This window comes from Strix uralensis, chromosome 15 (genome assembly GCF_047716275.1).
Source record: "Strix uralensis isolate ZFMK-TIS-50842 chromosome 15, bStrUra1, whole genome shotgun sequence".
In the NCBI taxonomy this organism is placed as follows: domain Eukaryota; kingdom Metazoa; phylum Chordata; class Aves; order Strigiformes; family Strigidae; genus Strix; species Strix uralensis.
In genome coordinates, this window is record NC_133986.1 from 12317538 (window position 1) to 12343637 (window position 26100).

The following is a 26100-nucleotide window of genomic DNA, read 5'->3' on the forward strand; positions in this document are numbered from 1 at the left end:
AGTGAGAAATGTTCCCTGTGCTGAGCTCGCTCTGTCCGGGTCGTGCTGCGGCCGGAGCCAGGGAGCAGCTGCGGGGTTGTGCTGAGCGTGTGTGAGGAGCGGGAGCTGCTGCGGGGCGTGAAGGACCCAGCTCCAGGCACAAGACGTGGTGTGGCCGTCCCAGCGCAGGGACCTTCCTGCTTGTGCAGCCCCTTGGCTTGGGCTGAGCTGGGACTGAGCCAACGCGAGGGGTGTGAACGCACCAGAAGAGTTTTGACTCTGCTAAAGTTGCTCTTGTGACCTGAGCTTGGGAGGAGGAGGAGGCAAGGTCATCTGTAGCAGCTGGGGGATCAGGAGCCATATTTGGACTGTGAGTAAATTGCTTTGTTAGATTTGGTTATTTAAGTACAATAAGGAATGGAATGAACTAGTGCAGAGGAGAACATGTGTGAGAAGGATATTAGGTTTAAAAAAAACCAACCTCACCGCATGTTTAATAACTGAGGAAGTTGAATTTGAGAACTGTGAGCACAGATGGCAGAAAACTGGGCACCTGATGTCTCTGTTAACGTGTGTGTGCATCAGGCAACATTTGGGACTTGCTCCCATATCCACAAACTGCAATTAAAAAAAAAAAGGTGATCTGTTTTTTTAAGAAATGTAATGGTTTATTTTGTTTAGAAAATAAATAAGTCAGAAATGTACAATATATAATTCCAGTATTACGCTAACACCGCAGGGGAGGTCTGGCCTCTGCTTGGATGTCAGACCATGCTTGGAACATCTGGTCTCTCATACCTACTTGGGCTGGTTTTTTTGGTTTTATTTTTTATAGCAGCACTTCATAATGTGTTTATCAGTGCAGTTTCTAGGTGTAACTATTCTCGTGGAATACCCGCTGCCTGCTCTAGGTTTGCTGTGATGGAGCTCGCTTTTCCAGAAAAGACAGAAACCTGAAGAACAAGTTGAGGGGTGAGTGGGGACTTTATTAGATCATACTGCAGTGTGGCACGCACTTAAAATTTTGGGGAGAGACACTGTTGCTCCAGTCAGGAATGTGTCTCTTCTAGTATTGTCTCAAGGGCAAAGATTTTAATAACAGGAGGATGGAAGAAGCTCCTTTTCTCACCCGTTTCTCTTCTATGGCTGGATTTAAAGGCACTGTAAGGTGGCAACAAAGGGGCTTGAGTGGCCAAATAAATCCACTGAGGGGTTGGTTCATCGGCACAAGGTTCTCCAGGCTGCTGGTGCCAAGACTTGGAGCAGCCACAGATCTGCTCAATTGCAGGTTGAGGTCAGAGGGGTTTGTTGTTATTGTTTTGGGTTTTTTGTTTCCTTGAACAATTTGGAAGAGCTGACCTACAGTACCTTATCTCTAGGATAGTAAAATAGTTGCAGTTCCCATCCCTTTTGTATCCCTCAGTGTATCTTCTTCCACCTCTTGCTATTTACAGATGTATGTCCAGAAGGGGTTGACTCTTCTGGGGGCAGGGAGGGGTGTCAGGTCAGTCCCCCTCCTCCACTTGTGACATCAGGTGACCACAAGTGCCTCATTTCCCAGGGTCCCTGCAACCTGGTGCATGGAGACTTTGGCAGGCCAACCTCCCAGCCTTGGGCTGATGTTATTTCAGGACATGATGGAGGAAGGCCAGGATCTGGCTCATTTACTGAACTATTGCTATTTCCTGCTTTTTTAGGATCCATAAGAAAAATCTGTCTTACATGGTGCTAGGAAAGAGCTGGACCATGTTTCCAGTTCCTTCCTGAGTGAGAACTTGCTGTGTCAATGCTGTTCAGTGCACAAAGTCATAAAACTGGTAAGAGAAAGTGTGTGTGGAGGCAGGGGCTTTGCTGCAAGTGCTGCATGCACAGAACCAGCCTTTGCTCTCCTAGAAAGTGGAAGCACAAAGATGGCTGAGGAACCTCCCCTCCTCCTGTGAGACAAGACCAAGATACGAAAACCCTGACCTCCGGGTGTGTTCTGCTGGTTTTGTGTTAGTGAGGACAGACAGTGGCCTGTCTGGGCCAGGGCTAAAAGAGGCTGAGGAGCATTTGCCCTCCCCTGTCCTTCGGGGGGGGGGGGAGGGCGGTGCTTTTCATTCAGAGTTAGGCTGTGGGCTGAGACTTCTCTGAGATGTCACCAAAGGGGGAGCAAACAGGAGCAGGGTGCAGGCTTCCCCCCAAGGTCCTAAACACAGATCTTGGAGGAGTTTGGTTTTCCCAGCAGCAAGGACCAGATTGTGCAGCTCACTGCTGAGCCCTCCGTTGTCATTAACGGGACTGGCAGCAGGGAGAAGCAGCAGCTCTAGAGAACTGCTTTCTGCTGTGTGAATGGATAATTCAATGTGTTTCCTTATGAGCTGTACTCAGCTCTCTGTGTAAGGGAGGCTTATGGGTGGTAGAGCTGGCTGGCTCTTTATCTGAGCAATATAATTATTTTCAAACAGTTTAGAAATTTTGTTGTAATCCTAAATCCATAATATGGAACTAATTTAGCTTCATGAGAAAAAGTTTCAGTGACGCTCTAAAACTATCAGATTGCTGTAGATGAGAACTCCTGCAAGTGTGTGTGATAACTGAACAAAGGGTGAGGCTCTGACTCCTCAGAATATGCCTTATAATGGGCAGAGCCTTCAGGGGCTGCAAGTCCGAGGACTTGCCTGAAGGCTTGTGAGAGTCAAAGTTAGAACCAGCCCCAGGGAATAGAGGGGGTTAGAAGGAGAGGAGGAAGAAAAGCTGCCCCTTTCCACAGAAGGAACTGCTGGTTTGTTGTGTGGATGCCAGGCTGTCCTTGTCTGCCTGGGGGCAGGGAAGAAGCCAGCAATGGTTGTGCAGGGACAGAAAGGACACGAGGGTCTCTCAAACGGACCTTCCCTCTTCTCAGCAAGGCTGGGTGTGGGGCTAGAGGGAGGGTGCAGGTTTTGCTGAGCCCCTGCTGCCCCCAGGGAGGTGTTCCAGGAGGGTTTATTCTGGGCTGGTTACTGGAGTGTCTCAGTCATGTTTCCTTCCACGGGATCTAGCTCTGAGACCACACTGATGGGAAGAGATGCCTGTGATGAACAAGGAGGGAAGTTTAAAGACTGAAGTCTGAATCCAGACTGAAATATGAGTGTAGGTGCTGCTGTGGATGCCAATAACCGGCTCGTCCTCAGCCCCAGGCCCTTTCGTGCTGCTTGAATACCTCAGTGCTAAGGCTGTGGAAGACAGAGCGCAGCGTTGCTGAGGGGTGAGCCCTTCCCACTGCTGCCAATACCCAGGGTAATAAAGTAGTAAATTCCTCAAGGATTTCAGGAGTTCCCCAGAGTGGAAAGGGAGAGTAGTAGTTTGTCAAGCTGGTCTTTAACTTCACTATATACCTCCATAAACCTTCTTGACTTGAAGTGGAACAGTAAGGGAAGCATCTCTCACAAGATGCTTTCTTCAATCTTGATGCTTGTTTCAGCTCCTGGGGGCACGGGCAGGGCTACTGTGACCCTTGACACCTCTGCCACTGGGATCTTTTCTTCCTGTTGTTCAGTAGAGCCTCCTTCTCCCTCGGGAAGGCCCTGAACTGCTTCCTTCTGAGTCTCTGGCTCTCCAGGAAAGCCTGCTTTTGCGTAGTTCTTCACCATCTCCTGCACCTCCATATTCAGAGTTTTCAATTTCTCCTCATACTCTGCCAGTGCCTCCTGCTGGAGCTGCAAACAGAGACATCCCATCATCTCCGAACACCAACACCAAGCAGCAGTTACCAAAACGTTCTCTGGGAGAGACTGACATGAGGAGATATTTGCACTTGGCAATTTTGGTCTCAACCCTATTCCCAATGTCTCCCCCCCCCGCCCCCCCCCAGCAGTCTGTGGTGGCCCTGAAGGTGGAAGCAGGAGGATTGCTGATTTATTCTGTTTTACACCCCAGTTTGGTGAATGGAGACCCCACATTCACTGCGCATCAATCTTGAAAGAACATGAATGTGTTTTGAGAGTTTGAGGAGCTCAGGGATGAGACTCATCTCTAAAGATGCATTTCCATCCCACTTTAGGGGGTTTTGGTATGATTAGATGAATGTTAGTGCTGGCACGGGGTGTGCAGGAGCGCAGTGCCCGACTTAGATCTGCGTAGGCTCCTGTAGAGCCACCTTCCAAGTCATTCATTTTCTCAGTGTACTGTGGGGAGTGGGTGGCTGCAGAGTGTGTGTGTAGGATGAGTGTAGCGTTAATTAAAGAATGTGCACGAAGATTGGTCCCTGCAGTGCTCTGGATTTACTGTACTGAGTAACAGCATTGACCCTGAGCTCCATCTTTGCCTTTACCTGGCTTTCCTTCTCCTTGATTGTTCTCAGATTATCTGCCTGCTTCTCTTCCAGTTTCCGCTGATACCTGGCTGTCTTTTCTGTCACCTTTAAAAAGAACAAATTAAAAAAACAACTCAAAGTTAAGTTTTTATAAACAAATGCTTTAGCCATCCCAAGCTTATAGCAGCAAGATGCAGGGTTGTAGAGCACACACACAGTGTCACCCCATTCCTGATTATGAACAGTTTCTGCTGGCTCCGAGGGGACCTGGGTGGGACACAAGCCCCCAAGTGCCAGTGCATGTGTGAAGGGGAGGGGGCTCTGAAGGGCAAAGGGGACATCCTTAGTGTCTCCTCCCCTTCTGCAAAACTCTGCTCGTTATTAAATAGATGCAGGGTTATGCTGCTAATTAATTGTGCTTCAAAAAAATCTCGGAGTTAGAAATGCAAAATACCCCGGATCTCTGACCAAGTGGGGGGGACTGCAGGGTTTTAGTCAGGGTAGTAGCTGTTTTCAGCTGCGCTTTGGCTGACTGAAGTACCTGCTGCAGGAGCAGTGTAATGGGATCTAAACACCCCCGAGCACTCTGGCTTGGTGAGACATGCGGATGCTGTGCATGAGACACCCCCACGGTGCAGAAAACAGAGATGCTGTGGCAGACTGGCCCAGGAGCACTCACCAGTTTGATTGTTTGCACCACTTCCTGAATGTGAGAGTTGTTAATTTCTTTCTTCAACCTTTAAAGAAAGGAAATGTATAAAAACCTATAACCATCTGTTATCTTTATATAAAATCTGTTTATCAATAGTGATAAAGTGCCATGGAGTCAGACAGGACTGCTGGTGCCCACACAGACAGGTGTGTTTTATTCTCAGTGTCCTCCCACACTCAGAGGTTTCTGTAATTTTAGGAAAGGCAAATAAAACATCATTCAAATTTGACTGAGGCATAAGACAAATAATTGGATGCAAAATTCTATTTTTTTCAGTTTAACAGACAGCAAAAGGACCTTTCTGTAAGCTGGAGGCAAAGGAGGTATCATAGCCCCTTCTGTACCCCGGGACAGGTGAAGCTGTCATGACTGACTGGTGTCACAAGTACCTGAACAGGCAGGCTCAGGAGCAGAGGATTCTTTTGATGGAAGGCTGCAGCCATTACGTGGCTAAACACAACCTCTGGAGTGATCAGACACGTTCTAGAGAGGCTGGTGAAGACCTGCTTTTCATTCCAGGGGCAGAGAGATACCCACCAAGGCTCGAGGGGAGGTAAGAGGCATTTGGAAGGGCTCTTAGGCTTCAGCTGAAGGGACTGGAAGGTGCATCATCACATCAGCAAGCAGCTTACGTGTTATGTCAGAGACCCAGAGGGGCAGGTGCGTGGGACACTTGTCTTCAAGGTACAATTTCCCCCTCTGGAATCATTCCTCCTGCATTTCCCTATGAGCTCCTGCGCCCTGCGGCAGGGCAGGGGGCATTTCGAAGGCCCTGCTCCTGCAGTAAGTCCAGGCAGTGAAACCAATTTTGCTGACTGCCTTGCACAAAAAAAAAAATTAAAGCCTACGGAGAAAGCTCCAGAGGCCACTGTCAGCGGTGACTGCAGGAATGTCACCGCTCAGCTGGGGAGCAGATGGTTGGCTTCGCTGCATGGCATCCTGGGACACGATGGAGAACAAACGCTAAGCTGGGAGCGTGGGCAGCCCCATGCACCTTCCCCCACCCCTGCAGCTCTGCCACCACCCGTGGGGTTCCCATGGTGCCAGGGACTGGTGTAGCACCATCCCCTGCCCAGAACCATCTACCCCAGTACCTCTCCTGAGCAGCCTTGTCGCTGGTGTTCCTCATCATGGTCTGGATTCGGTCCACTCTCTTTGCCTCCAGCCTCTTCTTGATGTCTTTAATATTGCTGTGGGGAGAAGGGAGTGCTGTGAGAGGGGGGGCTGGTTACAGACCCCAGAGACTGAAGCAGCGCTCTGCCTTTGCTCTCTGGAGTGCTCTACTGTTTAGGAAAGCAAAGTTTAAGTGATTGTGCAGCAGAAAGCCCTAAGTGTTAAGCATATTTTAAGTCCTGTAACTTTTAAAGGGAATCATAACAAAGGGACAAGAGAAAAATACATGTTATATAATTAGGTTGCATTGTGTACCTACACTGAGTTCCTCTTGAGCAGCAGGAGAGCTGCTGAAAGTACCTTCATCACTGCTAAATTAAAGAAAAAAAAACCCAAACAACTACATGTCTGTATAGCAGACCTAAAAAGACCACCTAAAGCAAGCAGAAAGGCACTAAACTATGGGATGTGACTTGCAAAGCAGAAACCATAAACACTTAAAAATCATTTGATCAACCAGTAAGATGAAGAGAATGAAACCTACACTCTGTGCCCCTGACAGAAGCACAGGGGCCATCACAAAAGCTACCTGCAGGCCAGGGAAGGTGAGGAGACAGAGGAAGGTGTCACTGTCAGGGTGTCAGAGGCTGCTGGCCCAGCACCTCATCTTGGCCCCCCACGTTCAACATGGTCACAAGAGGATGCGGCTAAGGGGGATGCTTCAGAGACATGTAAGAAAGAACACGTGTAGGATGATCCTCCCCTCCTCCCCCTTCCCAGTTTCCAGTCTATCCTCCAGCTTCTGTGCATTTATGTCCCACGAATGTCTCTACTTTTGGACTTCATAGCTCCTTGCCCTGAGAGGAAAAGAACTTCATTTATATGCTGTGTGACAGTACTCCCTGAGAACTTCACTGGGTGCCCCACATTTCTTCTCTTATGAGAAACAGTGAGTAATCACTTCCCTATTCTTCTTCTCCATACCATTCATGATTTTACACACTTCTGTCACATCCCCCTCAATCATCTGTTCTCCAAGCTGAGTCCTATTTAATTTCTTTTTGTGCAGAAATTACTCCTCACTGCTGACTGTCCTTGCCACCCCCTTCTTGCTCTTTCAAAGCTTTTTGTTCAAGATGGCATACTGAAAAGGTGACATAATGCTGATTTTGAATTCTTTTTTTTTTTCTTCTATACAATTCCAAAAATTCTATTTGCCACTTTGGCCACTGCAGAGCGTGAATGATGAGCTGTTTGAGACTAGTATCCACAGCAGCTGAAGATATCTTTCCTGAGTGACAATAGCTTACCCCTGTGTACAGTGGAGCTATGGTTAGGTTTTTTTTCCATTCACATTATTTTGTATTTATTCATACTGAATTTAACTGCCATATTATTGCCTGTGGCTCAAAATCTGTGGGATCAAGGCACCCTCAGCACATTCCCCACTGACACTGAGCTGTGTGGTGTGGCCAATGTGCTGAGGGAAGGGATGTGCCATCCCGAGGGACCTGGACAGGCTGGAGAGGGGGGACAGGCAAACCTCATGGAGTTCAGCAAGGCCAAGGGCAAGGTCCTGCCCATGGGTCGGTGCAATCCCCAGCACAAACACAGGCTGGGCAAGCAGGGGATGGAGAGCAGCCCCGAGGAGAAGGACTTGGGGGTGTTGGTGGATGGAAAACTACCTGTGAGCCAGCAACGTGCGCCGGCAGCCCAGAAAGCCACCCGTGTGCTGGGCTGCATCCAGAGCAGTGTGGGCAGCAGGCCGAGGGGGGGGATTCTCCCCCTCTGCTCCGCCCTCAGGAGACCCCCCTGCAGTGCTGGGTCCAGCTCTGGGGGCACCAACAGCAGAAGGACACGGACCTGCTCGAGTGGGGCCAGGGGAGGCCACGAAGATGCTCGGGGGGGGGCTGGATCACGCCCCCTGTGAGGACAGGCTGAGAGAGTTGGGGGGGTTCAGCTGGAGAAGAGAAGGCTCCAGGGAGACCTTAGAGCAGCCTCCCAGGACTTAAAGGGTCTACAGGAAAGGGGGGAGGGACTCTTGATCAGGGGGTGTGGGGATAGGACAAGGGGTGACAGTTTTAAACTGCCAGAGGGGAGATTTAGATGAGATCTAAGGAAGAAATTCTTCCCTGTGAGGGTGGTGAGGCCCTGGCACAGGTTCCCCAGAGAAGCTGTGGCTGCCCCCTCCCTGGAAGGGTTCAAGGCCAGGTTGGACAGGGCTAGTGGAAGGCCATGGCAAGGGGTGGGACTGGATGGGCTTTAAGGTCCCTTCCCACCCAAACCAGTCTGTGATTCTATGATGATCTTTAAATCTTTCTGCAGCTCCTCACAGGCAGCTGTAGATGTGACTGTACTAGATGACACATTGTTAACAAACCATTACCCAGGTACCCAACCTGTGGTTCTTAGTCTTGCCTGAATACACTGAATAGCTGAGAGAAATGGAGAATCTGATTTGATGGAGGACACAAAAAGAGGAAGTTTTGCCTGACACAGCAACTAAAGGCTGAGAGAGGACTTAATGGAAGGGAGGAATGAATGAGGATTTTAGCTTCAGGACAGTGTTATTATGGGGACAAATAGATAAATGCCTGGCTAGAAACTGGTGAATTGCTTCTGCCAGTTTAAGTACTGGAGCCAATTCACTTTGAAGACTGAGCTGAGCAGTCTCTGGAGGGGATTGTGGGTGAGGTACTGACTGCAGCAGAGAGAGGTGACATCCAGTGACCAGCAGTTATTTCCTATCTTTCTGAATTAGTCAAGGCAGTGCTGCAGCTTGAACGCTGGTACCCTGCCTGGTGCCTTGTGGCAGGAACAGTCTTCTGAGATCACAAGACAAGAGCTCTTCCCACCACTGCCCCCGTGTAACTGTATGAGACTCCGTGTCATGTTGCTGTGTCTCAGTTTCTCACCAAAGTAAAAGAAATGCTTCTGGTCCCCTGGATTCACTACTGTCTGCAGTGCAGTGCTGAGAGATCCAGCAGGAAGTGCTACCCCAGAGAAGAGCTGTGTGTTATTACTTTGTTATCCAAACACTATGTTTACCTTTCTGATGACTCCTTCAGTGCCTTCAGCTCAGCAGTCTGCTTCTCTCTGGCTAGCTCTATTATCTTCGTAACTTGCTGTTCAAGGGATGAAAACAAGATCAAAACCAAACCAAGATGAGACACAGCACACTGTCCGTATCGAATTACCCCCAGATTCAGCTTTAGCCCTCCCTGCCCTGAATTCCAGGGCCCAGCTAACCCACGAAGCTTTGTGCAAAGCTGCACATCGAGTTCACGCCCTGGGGACGCGCCGTGCAGCAGGACTGGCTCCGCCCAGGCTCCAAGCCCTCGCACACCGCCGGGTTATGGCCACGGACAGCTTCCTGGCTCTGTGCAGAAGGCAGCACCAGATGCACTGCACTTGGGGGTCTGTCCTTCTAAATAAGAGGCTAGCAGCGAGGGGATGGCCTTGTGTCTTGTGGAAACAAAGTTCTGTGGAAATTCCTGGCAGAGGAAGCATCAGTGAAACCTGCCTGCACTGCTGCCTGCTGAGAGACAGCCCGGAAGGGAAAGCCCTGGCTGCTGCACTACCTCCTGTGCAGTCAGAACTCAAGGGTTTTATTTCCTTTTTGTAGCCTTGCCCACTAAATCTCACAGTTTTTAACAGAGTTGTGAGACAAGGATGTTTTACTCCCTTGGCTTCTCTCTGATGATAAGCATGATTTCCAGGTAAGCTGGTTCTCAGGAGGCAGGTTTTTTCCCCCCTCAGGGCTGGTATAGGCTGGACCAGCCAGTCTTGTAGGCAGCTTGCAAGGTGCTTGTCAAGTCAAAATGCACCAGGGAACCTAAGATTTAAGACACATGATGCAAACTCCTTTAGAAAATAATGATAGGAAAAGGCCTCCAAATCCTGGAATTGTCTCCCTTTCATTGGAACAGAGGGTGCATCCCACAGTTGTCACCACCATCGTGGCCTGCACCTTGTCTCCAGGCATTAACTGTGGCCTTTGCTGGGGTCTGAGGGTGCAGATAACACGGGTTCACTTGCAGGACTCACAGGAAACACCCTACGTGAATGCTCAATCTGACTTCTGCTAGCTCAAACAGCAAAACACTTCCCAGATTTCAAGAGGAATGAGATCCAGCCCTGCTCTCAGTGCCAAGGGGTGGTCCGGGGAGCACTGTCCCCCACAAGGCTTTTGTGTTATTAGCACAGATGAGGCAAGGGCAAGCACAGAACACGCTGGGGGGGCTGCTCTGTCCCTTACACATCGGCTGTCCTGCTGGGGTGACGGCAGCACGCACAGTTGTCCCTGCACGTGACTAATGCTCTGATGGTTGTCACTGGTGAACCAAAAACATGCCGGTGTGTCACCCAGCTCCAATGGTACAGCAGCCTACAGGGAGCCAAGGTCCAGCCTCCTGTATCCGTGCTCCTAGAGAGCTGGCACCTGGCCACCTATGAAGCCAGTAAAGGCCACTTAACTCCAAGCTAAGCTATCAGAAGAGTTTAAGCAGATGGAGCCTGATGTGCTCTAGGGCACTGCTGCTCATTTTTTTTTTTCAAATTACAGATCTATAACAATGTTTCTGCTGGATTTTTATAGCTTCTAACAAATAAACCTCACTGTCCACATTCTCAATTATCTTGCATGGAGCTGACAGTTGCTCTGAGGGGTGTTTTCTGCCCTGTGGCCACACTTCCAAGCTCAGAGTTTAGTGAAGAACTTGGGTTTTCAGGCTGTCCTTGCAGGGGCTCTCCTAGGCTATGGTTTCTGTGGACATCTGCAGTCCTTACCTCTGTGGCGTGCTGCTCCTTCCTTCTCCGAATCCCATCGTGGTGTTCCTCCTCCAGGTGGATGAGGTCCAGCTCCAGCCTCTCTCTCAGTTCCAAAAATCGGCTATCAACTCTTTCTGCCATTTCTACAGGATTTGCACATGTACCAACATCACCTGTTGACAAATTCCTGCAGAACAGACACAGCAGCTGTGCTGCTTCTAGAGACACCGATACAATCCCGACCTTCCTTCCCACCCCATGCTCTAAACCCAGGGAGATGGGGCTGCCCACGCCGCTCTGTGCTTCCCACAGAGAAGGGCAGCCCTCGCTTCTCCTCAGGATCCCTCTGCTTCCGTCTGGGGAGGTGACGCCCAGGCCAGGCCCTGCTGGAGACCCTCTGCTGTATTTACCTCTTCTGGGTTTTCCTAGAGTGTATCATCCTTTTCTTGCCTCCATAGCAGACAGGCTCCGAAAAGAGTACAGAATATTTCTGCAGCAGCTCCTCCCTCCGTTTACTTGCTTTCCGCTCCAGCTCCTTCAGTTCCTTTTCCTGCTTCTTCAGCAGCTTCAGGAAGAGCTTCATCTGCTGCAGTTCTGCGAGGCTGGCTGTCTGAGGCTCTAAAACACAAAATAAAGAGAGGCTGTTTTCTCTCACCCAGCATTTCTCAACCTGCTGTGATGCCTTTTGGGGTCAGACAGCTTTTTTCAGCACTGCCTTCATTCAGCTTTTCCTCCCTCTTTTCAGCAGCTCAGCTCACCATCTGCTGCAGGCATGGCACGGGGATGGCCACAATTGCTGCCTTTTGGTATTTTGGCCAGAGGAACACGCTGGTGGTGATGTGCCAGTCTTGTGCCTTGCACCCTTTTCCACAATTCTAAGTACCCCAAAGATAGCGCAATTGTTAAGCTAGTTGGCAGCTCTAATTATAAGGGAAAAGCTGTTATCTCGTTACTGCTTTTTTTGCAAAACTGAGTTACGTGACAGGTGCTTTCATCCCTTCCAGTTTTAATGCCTGGCATTTCTTCAGTTGTGAGGAATAAATGAAAGAACTTTTGAGATAGATGAGAACGAGAAGGGAAGGACGCCTGTGAACTGCTGGAGAACTTATCTGGCTGTAGCAAGTCAGTCAGATGTGGTTATCTGGGGCAGAAAGGCCACAGGGAGTTACCTTCTCAAGGGAAGTAACTTTTTTTTTTAGCTTGGAATGTGTGAAAATTAACAGAACTTGTGGGTGTGGCTGCTACACAACACTGTGCGGTACAGGGTCAATTCCTTCTAAAAAGCTCGTGTTGAGAAACGGAAGCGTACAGCTTAACTGCAAGTCTCTCCGTCAACAAGTCTAGACTCAAACCAGAGCGCACTACGCTTTCATGATGCCTTTTACCAGAGCACATACTAAAGTAATCATAGCCCTGTCCTGGGGAACATTTTTCTTTAGGAATAACTTTTAAAAACAAAACTTAATGTACGTAACAGTTACTTGGCAACATATCCCAAGTGCAACAGGTTTACTCTTGTGCCTTCAGTTCTGTGGCATAATTGGTCATACCAACTGGTGGTTTGCCTTGATTTGTATCACACTGCATTAAGCCACAGAAAAGCAGAACAGTAACGTTCTTGCAGAGGGTGCACGTGTGCTGAAGACCCCCCACAGCCACACCACGTCTGGTTTAGTGAGGGTGAAGCAGCCATCAAAGCCAGCCAGCGTAGAACGTGTGGGGCAGCTCCAGCCCGTGGCCTCAGAGGGCTAAAGCTGGAGCACCCAAAGCTCTGCCCTACCTGTGCAGACGCCAGTGACCCAGCTTGCCTAAGGCGTGGACTGTGGCAACCCCAAGCCTCTCTTCTCCTCCAGACCTGCTGTGAGCTCAGTCCCAGCCCGCGAGCTCGCCACAAGCCATGGCAGTTGTCAAAGGGGCAAATGGTGCCACAGGCAGGGAAATGGGGTCCCCGAGCCCAAAGGTTCACATGGTTTATCTTTAGGGCTGGCTGCGATGGGCAGGGAGGGGTCAGGTCTTGGTTAATTTGCAAAGAGGCTTCATCTCTCTCCTGGTCAGAAAGAGGCCAGAGAGGGAGTGTACAATGAGCAGCAGGGCCTCAGCCCATGTGAGCAGCATGAGGGGAGTTACCTGCCATCTGCGTCACTTCTAGCATGTTCTCGTCCCTGGCGAACGCTGCAGCTCCTGAAATCACAAAAGAGGTTCCTGTTTATGTTCTATCTTGGATCTTCGAGTTGAAAACGGATAGTGGAGAGCTCATCAAGTACACGGGCCACATGAAGGGTGTTGGTGTAAATACAAAGGAAATTATTAAGCTGCTGAGATGCTTAAATGCTTGGGAACTTTAACAGGCACAGCAGAAAGGGAACAGGATTCTCTGCCTTGCCAGAGAGAAAGAGCATTTGCTTTGTATTAGCTGAATATTCTAGTGGTGATTTGGCTCACGTAGTTTTGGTTTGATGTTCTGCTCTGAAATTTGAGAAAACTGATTGTTTTGATACCAATATATTTGAAAGGACACTAACCACATTGATACAGTTAATATGGAAGAAATACTGATTAGCTGTCAATTACTATAAAACACAATGGAAGAGAATGAGATAATTATGTGTATGGTGGGGACATGCTCTTACCTAACCTGAAATTACTCTATCAATTAATTTGTATTAGAAGCATGTTTGAGGAACATTCCTCAAATGCACTTTCACCAGTCCTACACCTTTAAAGTTTGTTGACTTGTTTTGTAAGGCCAAGAAGGTGCTGGTATGAAAGGAGCAAACAGCGTTAGGAAGATCTTTCTCTGATAGAGTTTCTTTAAACCTAGTAATAAACGCTGACTTTGTCTTTTGATTTCTATGGAAGCAAATCCATAACTTTTTTCCAATTCATCTGACTAGTCAGAGTTCATGTAGTTTCTGCCCTTGTTATGTTAATGGGTCCCCATTTAATCTAGCAGTCAAAGCACAGGACTGCTCCGTTCCCGCTCTCGCAGAATGCCAGATGTGGGATCTGTTCTCTCTGAACTTGCAGTGGATCTTATAAAGAGCTTGGTGTTCATTTGAGCTGATGAATAAAATTACTGATCTCTAAAGCTCCCAAGTATTATACTACTGGACTCTGGTGCAAGTGCAGCTTCACAAGACAAAAGAGTTTTCAGGGGATCTAAACATACTTAAAATGTCAGAAATCAACAGTAATCTCCAGAAAGAAACCCTTGAAAAGAACAAAGAGGTGAAGAGCAGTGAGGTATTATGGGACAAAACCAAGCCAGATCTTAAAGCCTTTGTCTCACAAATATCCAGAATTATCAGGTCTTTGCCCAAAATCAGTATCAAACCCCCAATTTCACACTTGAGATGAGAGGCTACACCTCTGCCCCAGTCCGCTTCTTCCTTGGACGGCGGTTCCCTCTTAACATAGTTATCTCCAGGGAACTCTGTGCTGAACCTGAAAAACCAAGGTCCTCTACCCGCAGCCTCAGCAGAGGTGCAAGGTAGCATTGGAACGGCAGCCCTGGCCCAGCACGAGAGCCCTGCCGTGGGGGGGGAAGATGAAGTTCATGCTGTTGGGCCTTCAGCTTGTTCCCTGGTGTTCTCAGTAGGTACCTGACATTACTTTTCTTATGTGGAGCATAAGCAGTATGAATGTCACACTCGCTCCAGGGGAGTGTCCAGCCCGAGCCAGGGGATACCTACAGCCCTTGCCATTAATGACAAGCACCAGAATTTAAGTTGGTGACTTGCCCTGAGAGGTTCTGACCCCATTACCAAGAATCTCCACCCTCCAGCACTGGCTCTTTCTGGACTTTTGAGCGTACAGGCTTTCCCTTCCACTTTTAGCTCACCCCACACCCACAGGTTTACCTGCAGGTCCATTTGAAAGAGGAATGCTGAATTTCCCAGTGGAGTCTGGCATGCCGTTAGTTTCAGCAGATGGGAAGTTCCTCGGTGTGCCAAGCCTCTAAAACAAAGATCAGAAGTAAATCAGAGCTCTATTATTTCAGGCTGAATCCATGCAACATGGTTTACAGACAATGACAGAACTTGGACAAACTTACCTCCACTGAGCCATCTTTTAGCTTGACTGATCTCTTGTCTTGCAGACTGAAGAACTTAATGGGGTTGGAGAGAGCAATAGTCAGATCTAGAAACAGAGAAGAGGGCTTTGCTTGGATTATCAAATAACTCCTTGCACTTTGATTTTCCTCGCCTTCTGCTTTCCTTCCTGGCCTAGGACAGGGAATTGTGGCCAAGGGATATTTGTACTCTCTACTTGAAACAAGCTTCTCCCTGACAGCACAGAGGGAGGGAACCATCTTCACGTCAGTCCCATCTGAGGTGGGGGCTCACAAGTGATGTTCCAGGCAGCTCCATGAACCCAAGAAGAGCATACTGCTCCCAGAATCCAAAATCAGGTTAAAACTTTCCTAACCTGCACAGCTCCTTGCTCCAGTTCCAGTCCAATGCTGTATAAACCTGGTCTTTTTTATCAATATGTGTTAAACCCGTCAATTTCACAGGATTTCCCTCATGAATAAGTGAACCTTATGTAGGAACAGGGCAGGAGAGAGTAAACGTGAAGTATTCACAAGAACTTCTGTGGCTGATGCTGTTACACTCTGCATGACCTTTTGTTCATAATTGTTAAAGTTTCACTGTTAACAGCTCCAGTGGGGCTTCTTTCCCAATTCTGCTCTCTCTGACCATCCCCTTTTAAAAGGAAGATCACTCTATCTCTGTACCAGCAAGAACCTCCCTCTCTTCAAACAGGGAAGAACAACGCTCCTGTGCTCCCTAAAACCCTGTTCTTGTCAGTCCCGATAGTTATCACCTCGTCACTCAAGGAAACCTCTTCCCTGCCTCTGAATAAAAGGAGTAAAAAGCCTGACCCATTCCAAACCAGAGAGACAGTCACATCTGCGCTGCACAGCAGGCCTCAGCTGTACTGGGAACCAGTCCCAGCGCAAGCAGTCACTCTCTACTGGTGGAAGCGAGGGTGTGCAGGATGCTGGCAGGCACTCCAGTCCCACCCTGACAAGGAATTAAGGGTGCAGCAGGAAGGCACCTCCTGGACTGGGAAAATGCTTCTGGATCACAGTTTGGACAAAGGCAGAGCACCCGCCACACACTCGCAGGCACAGTACCTGCCCAGGCGTCAGGAACGTAGTCCTTTACTTCCAGGTACACAAAGAGGGAAGGCATGGTCAGGGGCATGTTGCTTTCACTGCGGAGACAAACGTGGTGATAGCCTGAAAACAGGAAGCAGAAGAGGTCAGCTGACAGAATCTGTCCCTGCTCGGCAGGGTGCTCCAACAGTAAAACTATCTCTTTACAGGAGGACACGGTGAATATATTATGGAATTAAGCCGAGGGTGTAACAGGATGGATGTGAAGGCTCCACTGCCTACAGGAGTGGAGATTAAGTAGCAAAATATGCAGATGTTCTTATCTTCCTTACAGCTTCCAATGGATACGTCTCAAGGGCACAAAAGCTGAAGGAATTTCCACAAAATTTACCTGAGTGCACTGCAATAACAGGAATGATACGATGACCAATGAACTTCCCTCCTTCCTCCCAAGCCACGATTTTGAGAGACGCCAGCTCGGGCATCATGATCTAAGGGAAAAACAGAGTCAGGCACCAGTGTCCTCCCCTCTAATTCCTAACAGCAGAGTAGCTTTATGAAGCAGGACTTTACTCTCTCCTCCTTCCAACAAAACAATGCCATCGCTCCAAGGAAGTCACTGCCTATTTCTGCGTCTTGTAATTTAAGGCTACAGTTTATCACAGACATAACTGAATTCACAGAAACTCCACAAAACACACCTTCTCAGAGGAGAGACTGTAGAGGATCACAGGAGGGCAGTTTACCTAAAGAAAAAACGGGGCAGCAAACCCTCCAAACCACAGCTTCCATGAAGTGGTTCACCAGAGAAGGGAATCAACTTGGAAGGATAATTTAGCAAGCATGGTAACTTTGCCATGAGGGCTCTTGCCTCCCTCCTCCCCCATTTTCTTCTGCCATAAAATGAACTAAAAATTATTCTGCCAGAACTGATGCCTGGAAAGTGTTTTCTGAAATGAGGATAATATTTAACTGCCGCATCCCAAGTAGGCTGAAAATATCTGCTGTTTCACAGTGTGCTTGACAGAGATGAATCGTGTATTTTGCCTTTGTAATTTCCTGCAGAAAGGCCAAACATTACTATCACCTTTGACTTAACTTGCCTGTACCCTGTAGCTGGATTAGTGACCACTGAATTCTTGTGGACAAACAGGGCAGCTTTCTGTATTCAGGCACAACTGAAAACCTCCCACTGGTCCCACCCCTCCTCCAGTTTGTCTGTTTCTCATTTACAGTTTCACCACAGACACCCAGTTCCTTTCTGCTTCCTGGTGCTTGAAGTTTTCAAAGCTGATTAGCCAATTCAGTCTGAAGTGCAGCACAAATGGAAGACTTCTGATACCTGTTATTTCCAGAAACATCCCCAGCTACCCCTTGTCAATGAGAGCTGGTTTGGATACTGTTGTTTGGTTGTTATCTGAGAGCGCAACACGTAACGCCTCATGTGTCTAAAGCCATGACTGAGATCTCCAGAGAGGAGTCCCTTCTGCTGGCACCGACCTCTCAAGAGGCAGTGCTTGTGGCCAACAGTGTCTTTAAGGATTCTGTCTAAATTACCATCAAATGTTATTACCTTTTCAAAAACAAAAGCCTCCTCTTTCCATACAGGGTTAATGGAATTGGCAGTGGAGGTCAGCTTGGTTCTGTATTTGCGCTTTGTGTCCCTTGGCAACCCGAACAGCTCTACTTCCACATATGTCTTCACGCTGCGGTCGGAGAGGAACTGACCAGAGAGGATCTATGAACAAGCAGAAATAATCAGCAACTGCTGAAAAGAATAAGCCAGAAGAACTTGCTCACACCCTCCCTGCAAAGTCACTCTCCCACCCCAAAACATCTTTTCTGCTGCAGCTTCCAGTCCACAATAGGCTTTTCTTTTACCTCCACCCATGTTTCTTGCTCCAGCACTTCCTCCAACCTCCTCCCTCCCCATCATCACAGCCTTGGCTTCTTCCCTGTGGCAGATGCTAATTTTCCATTTTCATGCGATTATGATTAATTTAAAATAGTGAAACGACTGGGAGTTGCCATGGTAACACTCTCCCACAGGACTCTCTGGGTTCATTTGCCACTAAGAACTCCACTGGGTAATAAATAGCAGGGACATAGATGCCAGTTGTGTATGTGGTGCCAGGAACTGGCTGCCCGGGGAGGAGCAGCACTCCGGTTTGTACTTGCCGTGACAGACAGGGTACTGGCCACCACCACGTCAATGCGGTCCACAGAGAAGGGGTCAAACTGCTTGTCTGGACGCCGCATGAATTCATGCTTGAGCAGGTAGCCACACTGGCCGTTGAACTCAAACAGAGCCATGTTCTGCTGCATGGGGCCATCTGAGACAGAGGAACACAATGAGAAAAATTTCTGTGGGACCTCATCAGGTGGCTTGTGTGCTACGAGCGAGCTGAAAGATGCTGTACTGTTACAGCCCCTGCTAGCCAAAGGCTCACAAAGCCATTTCAAAAACTAATTAAGCCTCTCAGCACCCTACAGGGAAAAATATTACAGCAGCTGTTGCAAGAAAGGTAAGTGGTTTGCTTACGATTGCACCATAAGTCATGGGTAGAACTAAATTAAAACCTACTTTTATTAGAAGTACCCGCTATTTTTGGGTGTGAAGTAAATAGTTGCCTGAACCCCTCTACTCTTTCCCCCTTTCACTTTGGGCCTCCTCTCAGTCCATCTGCTGCGCCATTTCTTTTGAGAACAGTCTTGTGGTTTCTGCACCTGCCTTCAATACGATGTCCTCTCCATAACCAATCTCTCACTCTCTCCCTTTAAAAGTGGTTTCTTTTTCTCTCCTGCTGATGCTATGGCTAGTCTCCTATACTCTCTATATGCAAGATACTCCTCTGAGGAAGGAAGGGGGTAAAGAACAGCTTTCTCTGGATGTTGTTCTTTCCTTCTCATGCTGGTTGTGCAGCAAGGAAAGGCCCTTCTTCCCTGTTCAGGGCAAAATGCTGGAAATAATAGCACAGACAGGCCAGTTCTGCAGCCAGACGGAGCCAGGCCTGCTGCCTTGCAAAAGCAGCAGCAGCTCAGGGGAAGAGGGAGCTTCCGAGGCGCCCGCGCACGTGATTTAGTCTGACATCAGGGTACCCAGCCACTGGATGACAACAAGTCTGTGTACGTGTGTACGCACACGGGTGCAGGCCCGGCGTCCTGGACACTCTATGCCAGGTTTGTGCTGGGTCTAAAAACGTGCTTTGGGTCTGTGGGAGCCAAGAGTCAAAGATCACCACCCCTTTGGGAGAAGGCACACAGAATAAACGCGTTCTGGGGAACAGCAGCGGAGGAGGAGACAGCAAACACGAGCACATGGACGCAGCCACGCAGAGGCTGGAGGACGATGTGACACTCACCCATGGTCTGGAAGTTGAGTGCCACCATCTGACAGCCAACGTTCCAGAACATCTGGGGCAGGTAATTGGAGGAGTCCATCCGGGTGCCTTTGGGGTAGATCCGGCTCATCTGTCGCTTGTTATATCTACAGTTGCTCTATTGGAAACAAGTCTGGAGCACTCTGTGTACTCTGGGGCTGGCTCACGTATTCAGATTATGACAATTGTTCAAGCTCTGCTACCAATTGCTCAGAGCTTTCCAGCAGTAAGAGAGGCCCTGGCAACACCAGGCTCCTTTCCTGTACCCTTCCCACTTAAGGACAAGGACCTGGCACCCTTGGCGTTCACCACAGCAGGATGCATCCTGTCAAGCAGCTCTGTGAACAGCCCCCAAGTCTTCTGGGAAGATCCCACATCCCACCTGCACTTTGTATCTCTGAGGAAGAGCCCACCAGGTCCTGAAACCAGAAGTCAGTTGCAGATGCCCCAGCCTTACCCAAGCTTCAGTTAGTTCTCACACTCCATACAGCCCAGTGCACTGGACAAAGGCTGCCAAAAGGATACTCCACAAACTGCATGGGGAACTTGGTTAGGAGATCGTAAGCCTTCAGCTCCGTAAAGGAAGAGATGACGTAACTCCGGTTCTTCTCTAGAAACAGGAGATAAGCCAGTGTTTAGAAGGCAGGCGTGCCCAATCCCCTGGTCTGTGTTTGGGGACTGAGGGTCCCAAGAAGCACTTGGCCTGTTTACTCCCACTTTCTACCAGATACTGTTTCCTGTCAAGGCAATTTACCTTCCTCTGGTCCCTTGAAAAGGGACTGAAGAATAATACTCCAAAAAAGGTGATTTATGTTTATCAGGGAGACAATGGTTGTGCACTACAGGACAGGAACTTCATGGAGTACTGACAGGATTGGCTTGTAAAGCTTAGATGGCAATAATTTGTCCCTCTCTTCCTAAATTTCAGTGACATTTAGAGAATAGCTCCGGCCTGGAGTTTTAGTTCCAAGTAAATCCAAATATTCAGTCTTGCCCAAAGTTCTTTATTTTGTCAAGTTTCCCCTTCTCTCCTCCCTTATTTTTTTCTTTTCTTTCAATCAAATCAGCTCACTCAAAGATAGACCTAAATGTGGGAACTGCTTAGAGGAACCTATTGTGTATAAAGAAATTGCACGTATTTTCAGTGCTTCAAATGTTTCTGTCCAATCACCACAGAAGAGGAAGATCAGTCACACCCATTAAGAGCAGCTGGGCTCAACCCTGCCCCCAGAAGCAGCAAAGCGAGCCCACAGAGATGTCACTGGCCTCTAGGCTGTTTCTTTTCATCCTCACTCATGTAACTGGGAGCAGGACCAGGCATCTCCCTGTCTCCTCCTCACCAATTCCTTACTACAGGGTGGAGGGCAGAAGGAAAGTGTTTGTGACCACATGTGTGTTGTAGGAGGGAGGGAGAGAACACGACAGAAAATGGGTGAGAGGAAATCACCAAGGCAGGTGGAGAACAGCAGCATCTGAAAGCACTAGTGGCCTGGCCAAATGGAAATACCTGGGGTTCTGAAAGGACAGAGTTTGACTTACGGGCTGAGACTTCAAAGGAGTCAAATTTGATGGGCTGTATGTAATTAACTAGGCTGGACATCTCCTCGTATGCTGTCACTTCCAAACCAGCAGTGCCCTGAGCAGAAAACAAAATCCAAGAGAAGGCGGATGAAGAGACCTGTGCTAGAGAGGAAACAAAACACACCTGGGCTTCACAACCAGAGGGCTCCAGTAGCTGCTCTGACCACAGCACACCAGTTTCTTTGGCTTCCTGGTCCTACAGTTACACTGTGGGCAGCACAGACAGGGGCACAGAGTTTCTAGGTAGCTTGGCAAAAAGTGAAAGCGAGGCATACGGAGAGGTATCAGTCAGCATGGAAGCCCAGGACCTCTTTAACCTATCAAAGCACAGAGGCTGGGACAAATTGTTTTCCCTCCTCTCTGAGCGGCACTATGGAGATGGAAACGGAAAATGGATTTTTTTACTCAAGGGAATGCTGATCTCCTTACCCCTTCAGCAACAGCACTTCATGTTTTGGTAACAACTTTTACCAGACTAAGGCTAAGCCTCTCCAAACACCCTGAAGGCAGACAGTTATCTCCCAGTCATGCAAAATATCAAAGCCAGAGTCAGTAATAACAACTCTGCTGCCATATTCTCTACGCTTGCAACATCATTTCTCTTATTCAGTTTCTCCCACAAAAGATGTGTTGCACAAGGGAAGGAAACCCCCTCATTGGTCCTAGCACAGTTCATTCCCCTTTGCATTTTGGATTAATCTCTATTCAATACGGTGAGGCCCCAGAGAAAACCAGAGGCCAGAAAAAAAAACAGAAAAGGAACAGAAACAACAGAGACAGTACCTCATCTGACTGCATCTTTTTAATTTCCTCTTCATCCAGGTTCCCGAGATGTTCATCCTCTTCCTCTGGTTCCTCTTCAGCCACATCACCTGCCCAGACTAAGCACACACAGCTCACATCAGTGGGGGGCACGGCAGACTGCGAGCATCGAGAGCCCTGCAGAACCTCACAATCCAGGCATGCAGGAACAATAAGTGGCAGAACCATACAATTTTATTAGCCAAATCCAAACGTGAACTAGTGTGCTCAAGAGACCAAGTCGTTCTCCCTGCAGGCTTCCCTCATATCCCAGGAGTGACAGTCACAGTGCTGTTTTCCCCACCAAGGTCACACACACATGGGAACAACTGTCCGTTTCTGGGTGCTCTGTAGCAGCACTTGCCTTCGTATAACCTCATGTGCTCCTGCCATGACAGGGACTGGAAGTTCACTGCCCCACCTCGGGTTCCCTGAGCCCAAGAGGTGACAGCCTTGAGACTGGAGGAAGGGAGGAGAGTGGGGCTGAAGGTTCGATAAACCTCCAAGACCCTCCGGGTGAAGAACTAGGCCATGGTGAATTGGTGGGTATTGGAGAGCTACAAGCAGTAAAAAAAAAAAAAAATCACCCAGCCTCCCATCAAACCACCAGCCAGCGTGTTATCAGTGAATTACCAACTCCTGCAGCCGTACACCTCAGAGCAGGCAGGAGAGTTGACTGATGGGCAGGACATAAGTTGATTGTCTCTTTTGGTTGGAATGAAGTGCTTGAAAATATTCTGAATATTTAACTTATCCTCCAAGCTTATGCTGCTTCTTGAGATAACTGAATTAATAACTAGTACTGCTTTGCCTCAAGCTAGTATTAGGTGATTTGGAAGGTCTCCAGTGGGCCAGACCTGCTCATCTAGCTATACCAGTCCCATTTTCCCTTCAGACATACCAGTATCTTCAGCATCCATAAGGGTTGGCTGCTCGATGACTTCTGGTTCCACATTCCTTCCTTTCTTCAAAGAGTTCTGCCTCTTCCCAGAAATAGATTGGTTCTTTTTGTTCTTAATCAAGATTTTCCCTAAGAGATCCTTAGGACTTGGCAGAGGAACTCCTGGCTTCAGCTGCAACAGATAAACTTCATGTTGAATTTTCATCACGAAGACAGATTTCAAACACTCATCCCTCCTGTCCCTCCCAGTACCATTCCTCTGGCCATTTACTGGTGCACAGACACATCTCACCCACCGTACACTTTAATTTCTCCATCTGCCAGCATATCCCACTATATATATGCAGATTTTTTTCCTAAGACTTCACCTCTGGTTTCAGACCAGCATTTTACCCCTCTCACGTTCTGCTCCCTGCACATACCATGCTGTTCCCAGCCACCTATCCTGCACCACAGCTAAAAAAACCACCTACATGGCCTGAAGGCATCCACATACCTCTGGCCTTCACATTCCACCTCCTTCTCTCATTATCCCACAGCCTCAGTCCTAGATCAGCACTCAGGCCATATTTAAATGCTCTGCCTACAGCAGATTTGAAAAAAAGATCCCAGAGTAGGTGGCTCAAGACAAGGATGTGTGATTCAGACAGTGCTTCTAGACCTACACTCCCTGTACAGATAGCAAGAGGCCTAGTAATAATTTAGCTCATACCCTGAACTATTTCTCACTCACCCAGCCCATTTCTCCCTATCGCCTGGACAAGGACATGGGTCTGGCAGTGGGCAATTGTCAGATTTGCTCACTGCTTCTTTTCAGCTCATCTTTTGATCTCTGGGCTTTAAACTAGGTGGTTGGGCTAGGAGCCTCAGCTCCCTGCTCCGCTGCGTGTACCAAGGAACTGCCTCATGCTTTGCAGAACACAGGTGCTGCCCATTATCTGTAAATTGGTGTCCATTCCCAAGGCAGCTGGAGCAGCAAATGTGTGTGGGGATCACCACAGACATCACTGTGCCCACAGAAATCCTTGCCTGGACCAGTAAGGTGATGACTTGAGTCAAGCAGAGTGGGAGCTTTACTCAGCTTATTCTGAGCACAAAGCTATGCGTGTTGCTGAGCCGCCTGTCTACGCCTGGAAGGGGGATTTCCAGGCTGGGAGCAGGATTGAGAAGCATTGGTAGAAGAGCCTGACATGCTACTGAGCCCGTGTTCCTGTTTCTTCCCAAAGCAAGTGCTGGCAGACAGATCTGAAACAGTCCCGTGTCCTCTTGGTACAACTGGTATGGCTTGGCTACCTGGAGCTCGGCTTCCACAGGCACTCAAGTCACAGGGTGTTAAACAAGAGCAGAGTCAGGCAAGTGCTCAGGAAAACCTCTGCAGCTGAGAGCTCTTCCCTCCACTTGCCGTGCTGCTCGCCCTATGAACCAGGCCTATTTGTCCACAGCATCGTCTTCTCTTTCACTGTCCTTGCATCTGTTGTGGCATCTCCTCGCACCAGGAGTGACTAGTTTTTTCACAAAGACCTCCCTGTTAGCCAGTCTCCTTCCCCAACTTCCACTTACCGGGTATTTTTCCAGCGGCTCCGTCAGCAGCATATCTCCAAATATGGTTCGGCAGTACTCAGCCATCTTCGCCTGCTGCCTGGGCCTAACGAACAGAGACCAAGCAGGAGTGAACAGGGAAACAGATGCCCAAATCCAGAGCTTAGCGTGAACAACCATCTCGAGATTCGACTCTACCCACAACACCATTCCTTGCCTTCACCCAGCCAGCCACCCAGATCCTGGAGTCCCTTCCCAGGCCGACTCCCATTTGTTCATACTCTGCCATCCCGAGCTAAAAGGCTGCACAACTGTGGTCACTCTCACTCTGCAGCTTATGGCTCAACTTTCAGCTCTGACCCACCTCCAGTTGCTTCAGAAATCTTAATCGATGTTTCATTTCAGCTCAGGAACCCACTTAAACCCACCAGCCCTGGCCTGTATACCTTCTGCTCTCTCACAACTCCCTCCATCACTAGATACTCACGAGTCCACGTGGTTCTCAAAGGACAGGATGACAGGGTAGAGAGACGTTTTAAAAGCACTTTCTGCAATGGCCTCAATGGCATCCTAAATGAGAGGCAAAGGCAGAGAAAAGGTCAGCACTCATTAATATCAGAGACACACAGCTGAACAGACTCCAAATTGTTCATTGTCAGGAGTTGGAACAGTTCATGAAGAGCTGCAGCCTGTGGGAAGGACTAATGAGGGAGAAGTTTGTGGAGGACTGTCTCCTGTGAGAGGGACCCCACACTGGAGCAGCGGAGGAGTGTGAGGAGTCCTCCCTCTGAGGAGGAAGGAGCAGCAGAAACAACTGGTGATGAACTAACCACAAACCCCATCCCCTGCCCCCCTAGGTGGGAGGAGGGAGAGAAATCAGGAAGAAAGTTAAGCCCAGGAAAAAGGGAGGGGTGTGGAGAATGTGTTTTTAAAATTTGGTTTTATTTCTTATTATCCTACTCTGATTTGATTGGTAATAAATTAAATTGCTATTTCCCCAAGTTGAGTCTGTTTTGCCCATGATGGTAAATGGCAAGTGATCTCCCTGTCCTTATCTCGACCCAGGAGCCTCTTTCATTATATTTTCTCTCCCCTGTCCAGCTGAGGAGGGGAGTGACAGAGCAGCTTTGGGGGGCACCTGGTGTCCAGCCAGGGTCAACCCACCACAGTACCTGCCTCTGAACCTGTCCAGTTTTGTGTCATTTCACCTGCTTATAAAATCCTTCTGTCTAGCAACAGAGAACACTAGAATGTTCAGTAACCAGCAGTGCTGACATTTCAAATGCAAATACCATGGAAACATTCTCAGCATTAATGATGTAAGAAAAAACAATCATATTTTCCCCAAGCCCCTGTTAAACTGCCACAAACTCTCCACTATTTTCTTTTCTGGTGCTGCTAATTGACATGGTAAAGAAGTGTCGTTTGCTCCTTTGCAATTCCAGTCCCCAGCTCCCCAAATCCCAGTTCAGCCATGATCTGAGCACTGAGGGAGGCTGCCACAGCTGCTCCTCCACGGACCACTTGCACTCTTATGACAGAAACCTCCAAGGTTCAGAGGAGGAGAAGCTACAGAAAAAGCTACTAAAAGGCCACAGGCAATGGTAAAAAAGGGAGAGGGGTGTGCAGGGGAAGATCTACATATTATGTAAAACTAAAACCTGGGCACACGCTGTGTTAACGGGTTGTAATTTCCTTGAGGTACAGTCACGTGCTTTAGCAGAACTCTGCAATTACAGCAGCTACAGCTGTCATTATTTCTCCTATCCGTAGTGAACTGCTGTGCAAAAAGCAGCAGTGGTACTACAGGATTTGGGAAATTACTCACACTGAATATCACAATACCTCTGATCTTTTTTTTTCCCTCCACATAAATATTTTAGTAATAGTGAAGTGCAGGAACTGGGGGGAAGATATGACATAAGAATA

At 48.5% G+C, this 26100-nt stretch overlaps 1 protein-coding gene across 4 annotated transcripts in view; it reads right to left on the reverse strand.

The window, feature by feature from the left end:
- Positions 1-625: 625 nt before the first annotated feature.
- Positions 626-26100, reverse strand: part of PLCB2 (phospholipase C beta 2) — a 48609-nt gene continuing 23134 nt past the window's right edge. The window contains exons 12-32 of one of the 4 annotated variants that reach the window (XM_074885113.1): positions 24659-24741; positions 24193-24277; positions 22633-22804; positions 21714-21811; positions 20889-20985; positions 19875-19959; positions 19332-19456; positions 18148-18302; positions 17543-17707; positions 16361-16460; positions 15988-16092; positions 14902-14987; positions 14708-14804; positions 12975-13028; positions 11258-11465; positions 10866-11034; positions 9126-9202; positions 6059-6154; positions 4932-4989; positions 4271-4357; positions 626-3656 (exon numbers count right to left, since the gene is read on the reverse strand). In XM_074885113.1, the coding sequence (XP_074741214.1) occupies positions 3384-3656; positions 4271-4357; positions 4932-4989; positions 6059-6154; positions 9126-9202; positions 10866-11034; positions 11258-11465; positions 12975-13028; positions 14708-14804; positions 14902-14987; positions 15988-16092; positions 16361-16460; positions 17543-17707; positions 18148-18302; positions 19332-19456; positions 19875-19959; positions 20889-20985; positions 21714-21811; positions 22633-22804; positions 24193-24277; positions 24659-24741 (2475 nt within the window). In that variant the 3' untranslated portion in view covers positions 626-3383. Of the gene's footprint in view, positions 3657-4270; positions 4358-4931; positions 4990-6058; positions 6155-9125; positions 9203-10865; positions 11035-11257; positions 11466-12974; positions 13029-14707; positions 14805-14901; positions 14988-15987; positions 16093-16360; positions 16461-17542; positions 17708-18147; positions 18303-19331; positions 19457-19874; positions 19960-20888; positions 20986-21713; positions 21812-22632; positions 22805-24192; positions 24278-24657; positions 24742-26100 lie in introns of those variants that run through there. The other 3 variants (XR_012631020.1, XR_012631021.1, XR_012631022.1) reach the window with 3 other exon arrangements.